The sequence below is a fragment of the Armigeres subalbatus genome, chromosome 2 (genome assembly GCF_024139115.2).
Source record: "Armigeres subalbatus isolate Guangzhou_Male chromosome 2, GZ_Asu_2, whole genome shotgun sequence".
NCBI lineage: Eukaryota > Metazoa > Arthropoda > Insecta > Diptera > Culicidae > Armigeres > Armigeres subalbatus.
The window spans coordinates 124,184,681-124,204,347 of NC_085140.1; the positions used below are offsets into that span (position 1 = coordinate 124,184,681).

The 19,667-nt window shown below is 37.9% G+C and overlaps 1 protein-coding gene across 4 annotated transcripts in view; it reads right to left on the reverse strand.

The window, feature by feature from the left end:
* The window catches only part of LOC134210787 (rho-related BTB domain-containing protein 1), a 136,800-nt gene that overhangs the window by 28,772 nt on the left and 88,361 nt on the right, over window positions 1-19,667 (reverse strand). For all 4 annotated transcript variants that reach the window (XM_062687061.1, XM_062687060.1, XM_062687059.1 and 1 more), the window contains exon 3: window positions 13,786-14,128. In XM_062687061.1, the coding sequence (XP_062543045.1) occupies window positions 13,786-13,965 (180 nt within the window). In that variant the 5' untranslated portion in view covers window positions 13,966-14,128. The remainder of the gene's footprint in view (window positions 1-13,785; window positions 14,129-19,667) is intronic.

Sequence of the window (19,667 nt, forward strand, 5' to 3'; positions counted from 1 at the left end):
TAGTCTGAAAGATTCCGAGACACTTCGCTGAAGAAGGTACGTTGCTGGAACGTCTACAAACAATGTGATAATGCTTCGAAGAATGATTGTTCGAAGCATATGGAAGAAATCAATGTTTCTGTCAGCACAACCGGGCAGCCTATCGTTGTTAGAGGGCAAAACCCTTCATCCTTTTTGTCCCTTTTTGTTTTCTTACGTTGAGAAATGATTCCGAATAACTCCAATTAGCGTCCCAGCCCTATAAGATCAAAAATTGTGTGAAATAACACTCAGAAATAACATCGGCAGTGCTGGCAGAATAATCGATTTTTTGCATATGGTTTAAACAAACAATCTTCGAAGTGTTATAACTTTTTTTTTGTGGGCATTCCAACAACGTTCCTCCTTCAGCATTCTCCGGGTTATACTTTAACATAATGGGACACTTGCTTTATGATGAACGCGATGCGGTAAGCGAGGAAGAAATCAATCGATCCCGAATTCTGCAGAGTAGTTTGGGACCCCAAATGGCTTCGAAAAAACATTGATTTGAAAAAATGAATATGATGCCCCACATGCCCTACTGTTTATTTAAAAAATGATAGCCGGACACCTTTTTGTTAGACTGAGTGAATTTTTACTCAAAAATTAGTTGAATCAAAATAGCACGTGAGGAACAGAGGGTATGTTAAGCTTGTTCGTGTTATAGGCTTGTTCATGCCACACAGAACTCCGTATTTCTTTCTTCACACTACATAACACTGACAAAAAATCTTTATATACCATATGAATCGCACGTTTCTCCGGTCGAAACAAGCGCGATCTTGAATGGTTTGCAGTAGCCATCGAGCAAGCGAATGCAGTGCGTGTTTTAGTCGTCGCAAAGTAGTTAAGATATCGAATCAGTTTTCGGGGAAATACGTAAGACTCGCGTTGCATTTCCTTTTTTGTATCATTATGAATATGGCGTCGATCAAAAGAAATAATTAGTCGCTTACCAAGACGATTTCCAATATATGTCCCTCCCAACTAACATACGATTACTTTCCAGTCCGCTCATGGAGATGCAGAGGATTCCTCGGTCTCATGTAGCAATTAGCGTCGAACTAATTTTCCTCCCCTTATCCTGATTCGGCATCGTTATTGAATTAAAGAAACTCAGAAGCATGTACAGTGAGAATAGCTTTCTAGTCCAGAGAAAACTATTCAATTGGTGAGCTGTGCTGAGCTTAGCTAAGCAAATAAAATGAAAATCGAAAAATTTGAAAAGTCACGATTTTACTAACGAATGTAACGCGAAATAAAGCATTTTTATGTCGAAATAAAAATAAGAAGAGTCTAAAATTCTCCAAGTCAATAAAATGGCAAGCTTCGATAGAACAAAAACACAAAATCGGATCCATGATGTTCATTTCGCGAACAACCCATGGGCCAGAAAAGCACATACAGTGTACCACCCGCAAGCATTTCATGAAAGTATTTCCATCCTTGCCAACAAGTGAAATTCAACAAAAATGATTGCTTACAATCATTCAATGCCAAGGATGTACAAGTCAAGCGAATGCTTCTGGCCGCGTAAAAAGTTCGAGGTCCAGCATACCCGGCCTATGCGAATCAGTCACAAATTATGTAAAGAAAAGATGCGAGTGAGATGTCTACAAATCATTTGCAGTTTCTTCATAACCATCGAGAACTTTGAAGCATGCACAATACTCCAGAATCTCGGCACTCTTCTGCAGCATACATCTGACTGCTCCTCAGGTCAGATCAAGGGTGCACTTTAACAATCACCAAGTGTAAAATAACACGTCGCACCTGCCGCGTCGACGACGTAGTTTCTCCAGGCTGTGCTTTATGGGCGTTCTTGTTCCACCATCGTTCTGAGCGCGTCATAATCATCGTCTGCATCTGTAGCTACCTTTGGATAGCGTAATCCGGTAACTACCTCGCTAGACACAGAAGTCCAAGTCCAACATACCACCCCATCAGCGTTCCGAAAACAAAGGAAAATCCCAACCGCACACACAAGTTGAATTGAGCATGGATAATGCTGCGGGATGTAAGTGCTGGTCCATGTGGATACACTCGGTTATACACTCCACCCTTGCTCCTATGTACACAGGTACACGTGCCACCAGCCAAAAGTTTCTGCTAGGGAAAGTTTGACTGGACGAAAATCTTGGGGCATGTACCCGAAGGGGAGCATCGTAAAAGTAATGAATGGAAGGTGCTCCAAAGTGAAAACATGAAAATTCGATTGAGTTCTAAAAATAGACATGGGTGGTTCCCTCGGTGGTACGTAGGAACTTCGCCGTTCTCGCCCAGCCGACATAGCCGGTATGGATGGATGGATGGTTGGCTGGTTCGTTCGTTCGTTCTTTCGGTTTCGGTCCTCTTTCGTGAGGGAATCCATGATCATGGCGAACCCATAAAATAAAGCTCAGAAAGTTTTCGATTTTTCGCTTCTATATATGGCTATGTTTACGGCTACTGCTGGAGCACCGAAATTGGAGGAACGCAAAAGATTTCTGTCTCGGAACTAATGGCGATGTTCAATATTACTCTTGCTTCTTCAGAACCACTAAATAGACATGGTTAGTCGGAATAAGCGTTGGGGCTGATTAGATCGTTAGGCTGTCAGTTTATCAGGTCGAACAACTAATTTAGCACTAAATGGCCTGCTGAAGTAGCCGTTAGTTGTATTATGGACCGTAAGACCTAAAATTGGCGCGTCTCGATTCTCCTAACACTTGTCGTATATTTCAAGCTTATCCTCGGATAAATGTAAGAAAAATACTGAATTACTCGATAAATACAAATACTCGACTCGTTACACAAAAATTTTGTTTTGTATTTTAACACAACAGTGAAATTTATAGTTATTATATCCAATTACAGGGGTGGTACCGATGAATGCCGTTCAAAATAGTGACTTTAGTGACCAACGATGACAAAAGATATACCGTTTTAACTCATATTCCAAACACTTAAGCACATTTTTCACATCGAAGGTCTTATAGCACATGAATTAAAATATTTTTATAGATCAAATCTAGACCAACATTTGAAAAGGGCGTAACAGCCAAAATTCGATCTCTCCAATATTTTGTCTATGTATATAGCTATGTATGTAGATAAGGAATCCGCAGGAATAAATTTTAGCTATTACGCCCAAATGTTGGTCTAGAAATGTTTCCATCGGACAGCGCAAGCAAAGAACTTTCATATAGGCACTTGAAAATCATATTTGACTGATTGTAACTATCAAAACTGAATGATTTTATTCTGCCAAACTTTATCTCAAATGCCGAACATGCATAGTAAATAAAAATTGTCTCCAATTCCGACAATTCTTATGTCCTTAATCTGTACATCGGCGTAAAAACTCTTTAATTTATGCAATAATAACAGAATATTTCAGATAAATCTTCATATATTGAGTGTTCGGAATATGAGTCTGTTCGGTTTTTGAGTCAAAACAGTATTTAGTTGAAATTTTAATGATTTGATGATTTACATCAAAGAATCTTAAAATTATAAACTGGTACACTTTCTGTTACACTCTGGTACTGGTAACATTAAAATTCACATTAAGTTATGATTTCGGTTGTGACTAGTTTTCAGAATATTTTACTGTGCGTGTGTGTGTGTTTGGATCGCAAGGCGGATTTAACAATCATAGACGATTTTTGTAGTTTCTGTTATCGACGCCCTTATTGCTCATTATTCTCCCTGACTTTGAGAAACATCAAACATCACTGTCATGTGATGGAACTGAAGCTGTTTACTATCTTCGTCACCGGATGGTATTAACGCTCACCATCAGACATGGCGTAGTTCTGTTTCCAATACTCCTCGCATCTGTTCGAGGGCAGCATTTCGCATTCAAACAAATTTCATTCGTGAAGAAAAAGATCATAGGTTGACATGATTCGGAAAAAATCTCACGATTTTCACAACACACTTGGAACTTTTTTGGTGCATATTTCCCAAATTTTATATATTGCTACCAGATTCTCATTTATTTGGTTGATAATAATAGTAGGTAGGTACAAATAATTTTTATTTTGAACTGGTCGGGGCTTAGCCAAACCGCACCAAGCGGCTTTTTGACTGACTTGTGATATTTTGTTTGCAAAAGGAAAACGGAAAGTATTTTATGTCAATTCACGTGTACATTTGTTGTAGGATGTCCTCAGTTATGGCGTTGAACGATCTCTGATGCGATTTGTGATTAATTGAATCTGCTACACGAAAACTTTGGCAAAAAAATGGAAATTTTTCATTGGCGCTTGGTGTGATTTGGCAGAACCCCGACCAACTATTAATGCAAAAATAGTGACTTTAGTGACCATTTTCCGAAAAATAATGACTTTAGTGACTTTTGTACGCAAATAATGACTTTTAAGGGACCAGACTCAGAATAGTGACCAAGTCACTAAAAAGTGACTCGCTACCAGGCCTGCAATTAGCCCTTAACAAATTAAATAATAAATATGTCCTAGTGGCTTCTGAAAATCAAGGGGAATAATAAAAATTAAACATTAAAATGAAACTTGAACTGTAGTGGGTCGACTGTAGTGTTCGATCATAAATTATGCGTAGCCGTTTTACTCATATTCATCATTAAAATGAAAAATAAAAATCCGCGTTGAAGGGAGAGAACATATTTGTTCACTATTTGTATAGGCCTAAAAGTTTATTTGTTTATTTGTGTATATTAATTCAGCTGACAAACATAGTCTCAATGAATAAAACTAAAAACTTATAAATGACGAATAACAATACGAGATATGTACAATAATCGTTGTCAAAGTATGTCAGTTGACAAATGCAGGGCTGTTACAAACAAGTCAAATTTCAATCCGCGACTGTGAGAACAAAACCACAACAAACAAAAATGTGGATTCTTTTCATAAAAGTGAAACTCAATAGTTTTGCTTCTAATTTATCGGAACATAAATATGAATAAAAAAAGAAAATGTTAGAATATTTGCTTATTCATGTAATACATTGCATTGCTTTTTACTTCATACAGATCAGTTGTAAAAATTCCAACAAAAGTCCGTGACCTCTCCAGTTTTTGAAGTCGATACTGGACTTAAGTTGGTTGTACAGATGGCCGTCTACAGTCATTAATAAATAGCAATACGATAAAGGTGAAATTACACTTTTTAGTGCACTATGGTAAATGTACTATATTTCGCCACTGTGATAAATTTCGCCACCTTGGTAAAACAAATAGATTTTATAACGATTTAGTAATATTTTACCTCTTTATATTTAACAATACTACAGACTCAGCAAACACCCTTACGATATCTAAAAATGTTCTTATTATAAATCAATAATTTCTGATGAAAAACACAACTGAAAATAGTAGTCTCGATGCTAAGCCATTTTTTGTAGGTTTGAAGAACTGGGCAAAATAAAAAAATCCGTACATTTGTTGTATGATATCATCAGTTATGGGGTTGACTGATGTCCGATACGATTGGGATCAATTAAATCTGTTAAACGAAAGCTTCAGCAGAAAATGGATCATTTTTGTTGGCGCTTAGTGTGATTTGGCAGAACCCCGGCCATATATAAAGTAGATCGATGATATATTCTGATAAATATAAAATGATGGAAGGCACATCCACCATTAACTTATTCCAGGCAAGCGCCTACTTCCAAAGAAGGAATACCATTCACTGATTCCTTATTCCGGGCAAACGCATATTCCTGAAGAAGGGATCTAACCCACCATCGCCTTATTCCGAGCAAACGCTCACTTTCAAAGAAGGAATCACATCCGTATTCCAGGCAAACTTTTATTTTTCGAGAAGGGTTCAAACCCACCATTGCTTTGTTCCGGACAAACACCTACTTTTAAAGATGGATACACAATACACATCCATCGTTTTATTATTCCGAGCAAATGTCTACCTTTCAAGACAGAATTTCATTCGCTTTTTACCAGGGTTTGCAGAAATCGCTCTCAATAGATAACTAACAACGATAAAAGAGAGGCAAAAACTGTTCCGAATCATAACAAGCCATGATAACAAATTTATCAAACTTGTATACTGTTGTCCCATATTACCTTTGATGAAAAATCTCAAACTCGAGTAAATTTGTCCCACTGAAAAAATTAAGTTGTTGTTTGATGATAATAGAGAATAAAAACCGGTTAAATAAATAGTGATTCGGTTTATGTCCTGGAAAAGTGTTGCCTACGCTTATAATATCCCAAAAATATTTGTTAAATTTTAAGATCCAATCGATTCTGAAATCAGTGGGACAATTTGACTTGAGTTTGGTTTTTTTCATCAAAGGTAACATGGGACAATTATGCGTAGAACGGCAGTATACAAGTGCGAAAAAACAGAATCGGATAGGCAGCCCCCACAGAAAAATGGTGATTTTCGCTTTGTTTTCGCTCCTTTCGTGTTGGTTACTGCACAGCTGTGTAGAACAAGTTGAAATGCTTTATCAGAGCAAGTGCTCCCCACATTTGGCTCTATCATGACAGCTTGCGAAAAAAGTTTCTCGCGGTATGCTACACATCGTATATATATATATATATATATATATATATATATATATATATATATAGATATATATATATATATAGATATATATATATATATATATATATATATATATATATATATATATATACAGAGATGATAGGTGAGAGACTTGCTCTTTCTCTTTAGGATTCAATCCCTGCTTTTTACACAAAAAAACAATAATCATTTCTTTTCACTGGGCAAGCCAGGATTCCGATGGAGGGATAACAATTATCAGTGCATTATATCTAGCTTATGTATGCTTTATACGAGATGATTATGTTTTTTTATTAGGCGAGACTGGGAAGACTTGATCCCCTTTTCTGATTTCCGATGTATCACTGCCAAAAATAAATAAACATACGCGATTTCCACACAGACTATCTAAGAAATATACAGGGTGTCGACTCAAATTTGAGAATGAAATTCCCTGACTTTCCAGACCATTTCTCAAAAAATTCCAGGTATGAAAAATGTGTTTTTTTTTCAACTCCTGAACCACCCTGAAAATCTATGCATGTTTGATTCCTGTCCATATGAGTTCCTGAGTTACTGGAAGCCTAATCACTTCTAGAAGCAGAACATTATAGAATTTCGTAGGTAATTCTGGTCGTTCACAATTAAGTGAATCCGCAGAACTCCTGAAAGGTTTTCATAATTTACATCTTTCCAAAATTTGCTCCAGTGTTATGAACTTTCTGGTGCATTCATCTACCATTGGGAATTCCCACGGACTCTCTGGAGACTTCCATGACTACTGACAAAACATTTGAACAACTTTTTGAGCAATCGTGGGAGCTTCTAGAAATCCTTCTAATTCCGTTAAAAAAATCTTACGGGTTAGGTATTTTTGTGGACATCGAGAAACCTCCATTGGCTCTCAAGAATACTTACGGAGTAAGAATTCTTATTCACTCTCTGTGGAGTTAATGGACTTCTAAAAATAGTCACGAACGCAGCAATCTTCCAGATAATCAAGAATTCAATCCCTACAAGCTCACATAAATCCATGCAGCACTTACAGCCCAGAAAAACATTCTAACCATGCAATACTTTAAATATTTTGGTCTGAATACACTCAGGTCGTTTAATATTTGTCGACTGTGGCATTTGCCAATGGCCCCATGCAAAAATATAAAAAGGTCATGTTTGTGAAGAAGTGGCATAGCTAGTCTCATATGCTAAAGGGAGCTACACCTACTCAATTTATTTTATCGATTTTTAGTTGTTTGCCAAAAGTGAATCGATGGTCTTGGAATTCCGGCAATGTTTTATTTATAAAATGTTCAACTACTATCAACTAAATGTCAAACAAGTACAACATGCAATGAAACTTTATAAGGAACATCTAATGGATTTTTTGAAGACCTCGTGCAAACATGTTTGAAGATTCCTTGGCATATCTTTTTGTATGAATCCTTCCACGAAGATATTTCAATTCAAATTTGAGTAAACACCAAACAATCTATCAAATGTTTGGAGCGGAGCTTTGTAAAAAATCTACTAAACATCCATCATGAAGCTCCAGGAATAAACTATTGAGAGAACTCTTGGAAATCCTCTGGGATTTTTTATGTTTCAGAGAGAATTCTGAAGTAATTTAGAAAATTTTCTAAAGGGAATAATTAATTTCACAAAATATGCATTTTCCCTGAAGTAATTTCTGGTCAAAATTCTCAAAGATCAACCAGAATATTTCCTGATAAAATTGTTTTATATACATCAAAAACAACGAATGTTAAACTGAAACATTACCATTGACAACAACATTATCCTCCTCTTGCGTCCGAGTATGGTGTATCGAGAAAACGTTTTATTGAGACCATTATTGCCACCTACGTACATGAGGTAGATCATATGATGCTTTGATGCTGCTCGACTGTCGAGATCATATGATGCTGCTCGACTGTCATTCTCTCTACATGACTAGTAATTTGACCACCTAAGAACGTGAGGATCAACCAATGACTTTATAAGCTCATCATCATAGGAAAGTTCATGAAATGTTTTTAAAGCATTACCTACAGAATCTTGTTTGGTGATGTCGATGCTGTGGAGTGTTGTCAAAGGTCCACAAAGATAGTTCGGCGTTTTCTATCTAGTTGTTGGTTGTATGTTGAACATTATTGATGATTTATTATGTGGATCGGTTCTGAACTATGGCACATTTAAGCCATTTGATTCAGTTTATACTGCTTAGACTAGATAATTTTCGAAAAATTGGGGCGCTGTATTTTTCCATCAAAATGTAATATGATGTATTAGAGTTGGTTACTAATCAGCAATTTAAATTTATCAAGATAAATTGCATTTCTTCCAATATCCCAATATCAGACTCTTGCGATTAATGATGTATTTGAATGAACTTTTAAAACTTCTTTTGTTTAATCGGACTCTGACACAAAACCACTCAAACTAAATAAAATATTTAAGGGGACTTAAAAAAACTATTCGTATCAGGCCTCAAAAGTGACCATTTGAACAACATGGCTTTGGAACCTGTGCTATTGATTAATAGAAACACTCGATTACCATGTTCATGGAATGGGCTCGGATTAAACTTTTAGTCTAGAGACTGCCAACGGTCACACAAAAAGGCTTTATAGCTTGATAGTGAAAGTGTTTGTCTACTGTAACTGCCTCGGAGCAGCGTTGGTAAAATCTCAAATTCTGAAATTTCATCGGCGATTCAAATTATGTGTGAGTCAAATCCTATCAGAATCATGGCCCAAAGAATCAATTATGATTCGAATCGCGAATTGCATCATTGCATGATTTTTACGTGTTCTTCATTGTTGAATACACTGAATTAACTTTTTTCGCTTGGAACAATGGCTAGTAAATATATAAACAAAACATACGTTTCGATTGCGTTTTGACGTTTTTTAGAGCGAAATCATTCATGATTCAGATTTGAGTATGATTCTACCAACACTGCCTCGGGGTATTGTTTTGTTTATCGGTTATGCAGTCTGATTGCCACCTAAAACGCTATATTAATTCTGATCCGAAGTTTCGGTACAGTAGCCGTTCGATAACTGCAACGCATTCTAGACGTCAAACGGTTGTGAATCGATATCAGCTGCAATAAAAGTGCATCTAAATATGCAGCGCAATGCAGCTGTCATTAAATGTGACATCAGTTTGAAGCTTAGCGGTCCGAAAACAACAAAACTGTTGCAACTATCGAATTGTAGTTAAATGCAGTTATCAAACGTCTACTGTACTTCAATTGATCCAATTTCAATGGATTAAAATGGTTCAGCGTTTCATTGTCATAAGTGTTTAGCATATTGCTCGAAATAAAAAACTATAAATTTTCAATTTTGGGTTTTGTGATTTTTTCCCTGACCTCAATCGAAATTCCCTGACTTTCCTAGACATTCCAGGGCCAAATTGAAATTCCCTTACTTTCCCTGACTTTCCAGGTTTTTCCAGGTAGTCGACACCCAATAAATATTTTTTCCTGTCAACCCTTCATCAAATCTGTCAAATCTACAAAAAAATTAGAAACCTGAGAACAGATTTATATTTTTTTGAATTTTTTTTGCCAAATTTTTGTATGGGTGACTAATGGGGGATCAACTGTCCCCATATTGAGGCAATAACTGGAAATCCAAATTTTCTAAAACTTTGATGGAATGTTGACATTTTCATAAGTACAGATCATTAAGGCTTTGTGCTGTGAAAAAACAAAAGCATTTGATCATTGTTATGAAAAGTTGTTCAAATTTTGCGTGGCCAATAAAAAAATCTTTAGTCAAATAAATATTTTAGTTAACACAAAAAATGCCAAATGACCATCACTTTTGACGCTGTTCATAATTATGTCAAATGTCCGTTGAACCAAATAACATCATGTCAAATATTATTATGCCAAATGGCCCAACCCCTTATGATAATCGTTTAAGGTTAGTTAATACCTACAACTACAATATGTGTTCCAAATTTGGTTTGAATCACCCATGTGTTAACTGTGTGGTCGTCTTCAGTGTCTCGTACTTGACTCGATTTCGAGTCAATCCCCACTCGCTGAGTTGCTTGAGCACTAGGGGTTAATGATGGTTTATTTTTGAGGGATATTAACTCAGGCGGTCATTCATCCCTAAGGAGCACAAGGGGAGACCAGAAGCGGTTGTATGCCTTCAAGATATCCAGAGAAAATAAATCTGCATGCTTTCCCTGCATGAATGCATCCTGGAGAACGTCCTATAGCCTGGGCAAAAGGTGCGTTGCTGGAACCCTAGTATTCCGCCTGCTTCTAATGGCTAAGGACAGTTGCGCTACAGAGAAGAACTGTTTGAGTGCAGAGGTCGGTACGTCCAGAGGAACATGGAAGCTACCGAGGAACATGGTTTCGTTGGCGCCGAATCTTTGGATCTCCACTTAGGATGCAAAGGACTCACAAAGAGTTGAGCGGTGGATTGGGACCGGTTTTCCGAGTCAAGGAAGTTTTCTCTCTCCTATTTCTTTGCGTCATGAATTACAGACCGACACTCATAGATATTTTGTTTATTCCTCAAACGCATATTTACTTTACGTGGGCCTTTGGCCTTTATTTACGTGTTTTGTTCTTGGTCGTTCAAGAAAGTTCAAATAGATATGTTGAAGGTCATTATACATAATGCTAACGGTTATTTTATAGTAATAATAAGAATAATGCTGCCAATGATTCAAACAAATAGTTTTCGGTTGTGTATATGAAACTACCTGTCCAGTTCAATATATTTCAATCTGTGAGCCAGCATGTCCCGCTCGACGCAGCCCCCCTTGACCTTCTGTCTGTGCTCAAAAAAACTTACGTTGTCTGTGCTCTGGGGTCAAATTGACCCCAAATTGAAATTGCTATAACTTTTTTAATGCTTGGCCAATTTTGGATTTTTGGGGCTGCTTCGAAAGATAATTTAATCATCTTTCAGGTCGTTAAAAAATATTAACTATTGGTGGGCGGGAACATCGCGGGGAGGGGTTTTAGTGAATAAGGGTATAAAACCAGTGATTTTTCATGATTATTTTACTTATATCCGATAATCCTACCCATTTTGAACTGCACCTTTTTTAAAAAGGTTATGCAGGAAGGCATGTGCTCTGGCATGAGGCGTTGATAAGTTTAGAACTCGGCCGCCAGGTGGTGGTATATTTGAATTCATTATTTTGGACTACTTAAGATATTCCGATATATAAAATTCTCCTCAGTGTAAATATTCTTATCGCACAAATTCAAAAATTGGAAGACGTACTCATTATATTGAGCACCGCTTTGTAGTTCTAGACATCCTGAACAATGTTGCCGAATACAACTTGAGTGTAGGTATGAGGGATCTCAAGCTAAAGCAATATTTCATATATGCAAGAATATTGCAAGTCCGCTAGCGCCGCCTATTTGTAAATTTCCTAATTATTCATTTCGTCACATGACAGTCCATTCCCACCAGACGAACTTTATTAAAGACGTCATCTTTACAAATTTCAAATTTGTGCGATAAGAATATTTACAATGAGGAAAATTCCATATATCGGAATTACTTGAGTAGTCTAAAGTAATGAATTCAAATATACCGCCACCTAGCGACCAAGCTCTAAACTAATCAATGCCTCATATCAAAGCACACGCCTTCCTGCATAACCTTTTTGAAAAGGTGCAGTTCAAAATGGGTAGGATTCTCAGATATAAGTAAAATAAGCATGAGAAATCACTATTTTTGTACCCTTTTTACGAAAACCCCTCCCCGCGATGTACCCGCCCACCTATAGTCAATCTTTGGTAACGACCTGAAAGATGATTAAATTATCTTTCGAAACAGCCCCAAAAATCCAAAATTGGCCAAGCATTAAAAAAGTTATAGCAATTTCAATTTGGGGTCAATTTGACCCCAGAGCACAGACAACGTAAGTTTTTTGAAAAAAGTACACTGTAGACCATATTTTCAAGATTTTTTAGGTGAATTTGCACCTAGGAGACAGATCTCGGCGAGTTTTACCAAACTACCAAAAATTAGGAGAATCGGTTGAAAATTAAAAAAATGGCAGCCATTCAAAGTGGCCTGGGGTCATATTGACCCCAGAGCACAGACAAAAGGTTAAGCAATACCTATAAGAACTTTTTACTTTTAAACGCAATTTATGCAAACTTTGTGTTATTCGGTAGTCCCAAATAAGGCTTTTTTGAAAAATCGTCAAAAAATGGAACAAGTGCCTGGGCAAAACGCCCCACCAAAAGAGAATGAAAAAGTCTCTCACTTATCGTCTCTGTTTACATATACGATATGTAGCACACCACGAAAGACTTTTTTTCGCAAGCTGTCATGATAAAGAACTGATTCGGGAGGCTATTCCTTATGATAAATTTCTTTTAAAAAGCTCCAAACGCGGGGAGCACTGGTTTTGATGATGCATTTCAACTTGTTCTACACAGCTGTGCAGTCTCCAACACAAAATGAGCGAACACAAAGCGAAAATCTTCCCTTTAGTGTGGAAGCTACCTATCTGATTTTGTTTTCTCGCACTTGTATACAAGTTTGATAACTGTTTTATCATGGCTTGTTATGATTCGGAACAGTTTTTGCCTTTCTTTTATCGTTATTCGTTACCTTCTATCAAAAGTTATTTTTTCATACGATCCCATCACCTTTACGTACATTTATGAACGGGAAAGGAAAAATCGGTCATCCCTACGTACATGAAAACACAATACGTAATGAAGTTTAATTTAAACAAGACCGCCCAAGATATAGCTGAACTCACAGTGGGAGTGAAGATGCCAACGTAACATACGCTGACAACGACAACAGACAACCGATCAAACGGTATGTGGGGCGGCCATGCGGTAAAGTGGCGACCGAGGGAGCGGCGATGAAATACTGGAAATTTGTTTTTCTTGAATGAAACGGTTGTTGTGTGGCGAAGACCGGCGGAAAAACGATGCGAAAATGATCAAAACAACAACAGCAACAACCAACGGCGGCGATGCCTTGTGCCTGTATGGACAACCGACGCGGCGACGCTGGCTCTTTGACGTCACTACAATATATTGGTATACTAAAGTACCTATGTAACAGCTGTGTATTCCGACGAAGTCGTGCCGGGGAGAAAAACGACAAACATGACTAATTTAACTAATATTCAATGGTGAACATGAATTTTCCACACTCCGGATGAATGAGGGCGTAGGCAAAAAACGGATTAGCACTTGAGATGTGTCTAGTCGTTAGCTCGTTCAACGGCGATTACATTAAGGCTATGTACTCACATCCTTGTATATCCGATATTGGTCAATGGCCCACACGGTTGGCACATGCGTGTTAAGTAACTGCGAAAGTGAAACATGTTTGTTGCAGGCCCGTGCACATATCAGACGTGTTTTGCCAACGGCGGTATCGCCTACGAGGACACATTTTACCAACTCCTGGTGGGGCTGCTCGTTGTCCATGCTTCCATCAGGCCAGTCAGTATACCGCTGGTGATGCACTGTTCGTCCTGCACTTTTGTTGCGGTGCTTTGCGGGTAGTCCTCACTCTCAACCGGGCGATATGCGAATGATTACGACCACAACGTCACCGCTGTCTGGAACCGAGCTAATTGATTGGGAGCCCCTGAAATGGAAATAGCAAAATGACAACACTAATTAGTAAGGCCAAGCAGGGTTCCGTCATCTGATTGGTATTGCCCACAAGGGATCGAGTGCTGTTCTTTTTGTGGGCACGAAACGAATGGAATAATGGTCATTGGACAGCTGAGTGATAATAAATGGCAAATAAACGTGGAGAGGCTCGTTTCTAGGGTACCATTCCGATATTTTTAAAGTAAACCTTCAACGGACAAAATGAGAAGTGATGTTATTACATCTACGCAGTTGTCAATATAAACGCTTAAAACGTTGTCTCTGACTAAAATTTGTTTTCTTCCTCTCTGGCATTACATGCTCCACCGGGATCTCGCCGCCTCGCAGCGAAGTGTTCATTAGGTACTTATGTTAACACCTAATCAATTTATTTAGAATGATATAGAAAAATACTTCGACTTTAAAAACCAATTGGGTTTTATTACATAAATAATTTACAACGCAATGAATCGTTTGAAATGCACATATGAAAAGATGGAGACGCATGGTATGGCAACAGTGCCATACTCATTCAGGGGATTTGACCTGGCAATGAGCAATTGCCCCAACTTAAACATAAGGGATGATCAACATCTACCGTGTATCTAGCAAAATAAATGGGTGTTCGGTGGTGGTTTTTTAATAGCCAGTTGTCGCTATTCAATTTAGACTCGGAGCCATGATTTTAGTTTGGTTTCGAAATCTTCTTCTCTTCTTCTATATACATAAAATGAATTTCTGTCTGTCTGACCCTTATAGTCTCGGAAACTACTGAACCGATCGGTGTGAAAATTTGTATGCAGAAATTTTTGGGGCCGGGGAAGGGTCTTAAGATGGTTCGAGACCCCTCCCCTCTTTGGAAAGGGAGGCTCCCATACAAATGGAACACCAATTTTATACCTTTTATAACTCAAGAATTAATCAAGCAAATGGAACCAAATCTGGCTTGTGGCGGTTTTGGAAAGGAAGATATGTTTCTGTGGTGGTTTAAAACCCCTCCCTCTTCTGGAAAGGGGGGCTCTTATACAAATGAACCATACATTGCTGCATAACTCGAGAACTAATCAGAGAATAAATCAATTTTAAGCGAAACGAAGTTCGTCGGGTCTGCTAGTAAATAAATAAATAGAATCGAAATGAGCATATCTCATCATATTTGTTGCAGATGATTGAACGACATGTTAGCTTTATCCTTTGTCGGGAGTTATAAGCAGAAAGTCTATAGATCTGTTTGTTACTTACTTTTGGAATCTTTTTCTTAAAGAAATTATATGGCTTGTTATATTTTCATGACATTAAAAGTCCATAAATATTTTCTCTCGTGTCGAACTAATGAAATACTTAATGCATCATGTCCAATACCCGTGTAACACACATGTTTCAAATCAATTACCGTAACTTATATATGACCGAACTCGGTAACAATCAAGTTGCTGGGTTTTCACAATGTGCTGTTCGGGTATGTGCTCGTACTAAGATAATGTAAGCATTCTAAGAGAAGTTCCAATGAAAACTGGGGATCTCCATTTGATCTTCATTCTTGATTCCTATTGTAATTTGGGCTGCCTGTCAAAAGCTTTAGTTATATCAAACTATTCTTATCCCACAATTATTATTTGTAAGCTTTCCAGTCATTTACATAGCGGTCTTGCGAAAAGATGGACTAAATAGATTGCATACCCCGGAAAGTAGTGCAAAAACCCGACTTGAAAGATCTCAATCCTGGGCTATTGTTTCATGGATATATTTTCATCCACTACTCTTATTTCTTTATAGAGGCTTAGCTGCAATGACCCTTCGGAATCTTAAAGACATATCTATAGAAGGTTTTCTGATACGGAATTTTAGCTTCATCGCCACACATAGTCGAATAATTTGACATGGGACATTTCGATCAGATACCTGCATCCAGTTGGTCGGGGAAATTTTGGCTTTATGCATCTCGGCTGAAGCGATCGATTCTGATAGATACTATAGAGCCTCGCTATTGGCGGTTCATATCGAGGTGGCAGTAGCCTGCATGGCATTTGAAGAAGTAGTTCAAAGAGCTCGAACTCATCACATTTTTTGCCTCGCTTACTCGATGAGCGATATCGTAGCGAAGGGGAATGCCTCCGGTTGCTTTCAGTTTTCTCTTCTTTGGTCAGATAGTCCACCCACATTTTTATAAACTTCAATGAATGTTTAAATGTAATTTAAAGTTAATATAAAAGGCTATAGTGATAAATAATATAAACTAAAATATATATCCAACTTCTTACAAGGAAAATTAAAAAATGCAATAAATAAGCATTTAATTAGAAATTTCAAATTGTAAATATGTTAAAAAAAACTCAAAGGTGCAGCCCAATCGCGTTGTACGCAAAGGTGACGTAGGACTACGTATCTATACGAAATGGATGGTATTTGTCATAATAATTTGTGTCTCTTTATTAACACTGAGCAATGCTCGGAGGTCAACTGAATTAAGAAGACGAATAGTTGCCCCCAGTTGGATGGACTTTGAGTCTCTAACCATGGAATCAACATGACTCATCCGCCGCATCGCCGCTGAAGCCACTCGACTGGCTTTCAGTGGAGGATATTACAAATCTAGAAGACATTATTCTCAAAAATTTCCGAAATAAAGGAGAAATAAGCAGAATCAGAAATGGCATGAAACCAAACGCAAATATATTTATTTGCAACGTTTGATTTTCGTCCGCGATGGGAACGTACATGGCAAAGTGAGGAAAACTTCAAGAATTAATTACACAAAGTTCTTTCCAAAAAGAGGTATTGGCGTCTTCATCGATTTGGCTGTCATCGGCGGAAAATGAAATTTTCTGACAAGATTATTTGACCGTCTAAGACGAATTAAGTACCGTCCATTTAATTCCACCAGTTAATTTTCGTTATCTTTGCAGATACGTATTTCGACCACAACTGTGTGGTCGTCTTCAGTGTCTTGTACTTGACTCGACTCGAGTCAAGTCGAGTCAAGTACAAGACACTGAAGACGACCACACAGTTGTGGTCGAAATACGTATCTGCAAAGATAACGAAAATTAACTGGTGGAATTAAATGGACGGTACTTAATTCGTCTTAGACGGTTGAATACATTCCACTAAAAGAGCTATATATATTTTTCTGAAGATTATTTGGTTTTGTTTCTGTTAGTCATTAAAATTGAAATCAGTTTTTTTCCGAGCCACCATTTTATACAAAAGAAGGTCAATTCAAGATAAATTTTCTTCAAAGTGCAAAACTTAATCGTTTTGCGACGGCAGAAAGCTACTCTTCGGTAGCAGAATCACAAGCGCTCGATGAAAGGAATGATACAATAAATTTGTTTGATTGGATGGAATCACTAACAGCAACCAAGCTGTGCTGCTGTGTCCGCTCCGCTGCATCAAATCTTGTTCTTTGTTTCTTGTTTCTTCTTCTTCTTATTGGCATTGCATCCCCACACTGGGACAGAGCCACCTCGCAGTTTAGTGTTCATTAAGCACTTCCACAGTTTTTAACTGCGAAGTTTCTAAGCCAGGTTACCATTTTTGCATTCGTATATCATGAGACTATCACGATGATACTTTTATGCCCAGGGAAGTCGAGAAAGTTTCCAAACCGAAAATTGCCGGCACCGGAAATCGAACCCAGCCACCCTCAGCATGGTCTTGCTTTGTAGCCGCGCGTCTTACCGCACGGCAAAGGAGGACCCCCGCTCTTTGCGAAATCTTTGCTCTCAACCAATCTTTGTGGAATCCCTATCAAAATGGCTCGCGCGCGCCGGAAAGCAGCTTTCTTGTATTTAATAAATTAGGCCCTTTAGCCCCGCCCCTTTGCGATCTGATATGGGTGTAAATATAATTTGCACTCATAAGGATTGATGAAGGGGCGGGGCTAATGGAATTACTTCATTAAATATAAGAAAGCTGCTGTCGGGGCGCGCGCGAGCCATTTTGATCGAGATTCCGCAGACAACGGACCGTTTCGAGAATGACAAATTCTAAGAATCCTATGAAATTTTCTCGCAAGATTCTGAATTTGGTTATCTAAGATGCGTATTGTTGCGAAGAATAACAACAGAAATTTGACTCAAGACGAAGTTTCTTCATATTACAAAACATTATCTTTCGCCATCTGTCTGTCCGAGCAACGTTCACCGATGGGTGGTTGCTGTAGATAGTTTCCACTGAGGTGGCGTCTTCATTGATTTTATACAAAAGCCACCATTTTATTCGAAAGAAGGTTGATCCGACTATCCGAAATAAACTTTCTTCAAAGTGCAAAACTCAATCGTAAATAGCAAATTTGATAGCGCGTCGGAGGGAGATGATGCAGTAAATTTGAATGGATGGAATCACTAACAGCAACCAAGCTACCACGCCAAACCCTATGCCACCGAAACAGTCCTCTTTCGCAATCATCTCTTTCTTTTCATAATTTTTTTTTTTTTTTCATTTCCCAATGCGCCTTTCCAATAACTTTCCAATAACAAAGCATCGAATGTCGAACCGCTCTTTGTGGAATCTCGATCAAAACAGCTCGCGCGCGCCGAACAGCAGCTTTCTTGTATTCAATAGATTAAGCCCGTTAGCTCCGCCCCTTTGTGATCTGATATGGGTGTAAATATAATGTGCACTCATAACGATTAATTAAGGGGCGGGGCTAATGGAATTACTTCATTAGATATAAGAAAGCTGATTTTCGGCGCGCGCGAACCATATTGATGGGGATTCCGCAGACAATGTCGGAGAATGTTATTTGTCACTGTCACTGCAAGCGGGAAAAAAATGCAACAAAAATAAATAAGAGATTTTCAAAAATTAGGTTTTACGTAAAACAAATCAAAACAAGGCACGTTACACTTTTTAGCGAAGAGTCCTAGTTGGAAAACGCATCATAAATGAAAAAAAAAAATGCACTTTTTTTTCCAATCAATTTTGTCAAAAATCCAAAAGGCAAAGTATTTTTCACGCCATAATCTAACACATGAGATTCAAAATAATTATTACCAATGGGAAAAAGTATATCTTTGTCGTCATTTTTTAACTAATTATAACTGAAAAATCTTCCACTTGAAACATACGATCTGTTTGTAAAAAACCGTTCTCAAATTAACATTTCAATTTTTATGGCTCAAATACATCTGGGGGATTACTAGGTAGTAATCAATAAATTAAGCCCATAAATTTGAATGGATGCAATCAATAACAGAAACCAAGCTTCCACGCCAAACGCCAATGCCACCGAAACAGTCCATTTTCGCAATTAAACCTTTCTGTTCAGAAAATGCTAGTCCTGAGAAGAACCAATTTTCTTTCCCCAATGCGCTTTCCCAATAATGTAATAAAAGCATCGCCACTGCCGGTACGGGGTCGCAACAGTGCTATTTTTATAGTCAACCCTAACCCTTTTATAGTCAATGCTGGTTCGATGAGGTTGAATGATCTGTAGCAACACACCGAGGACCACCACCAATGCGATGGATTTCCGTTGAAAATGTTACCAGCGCCTCCGTGATGCCGTGTCCGCTCCGCTGCGATCG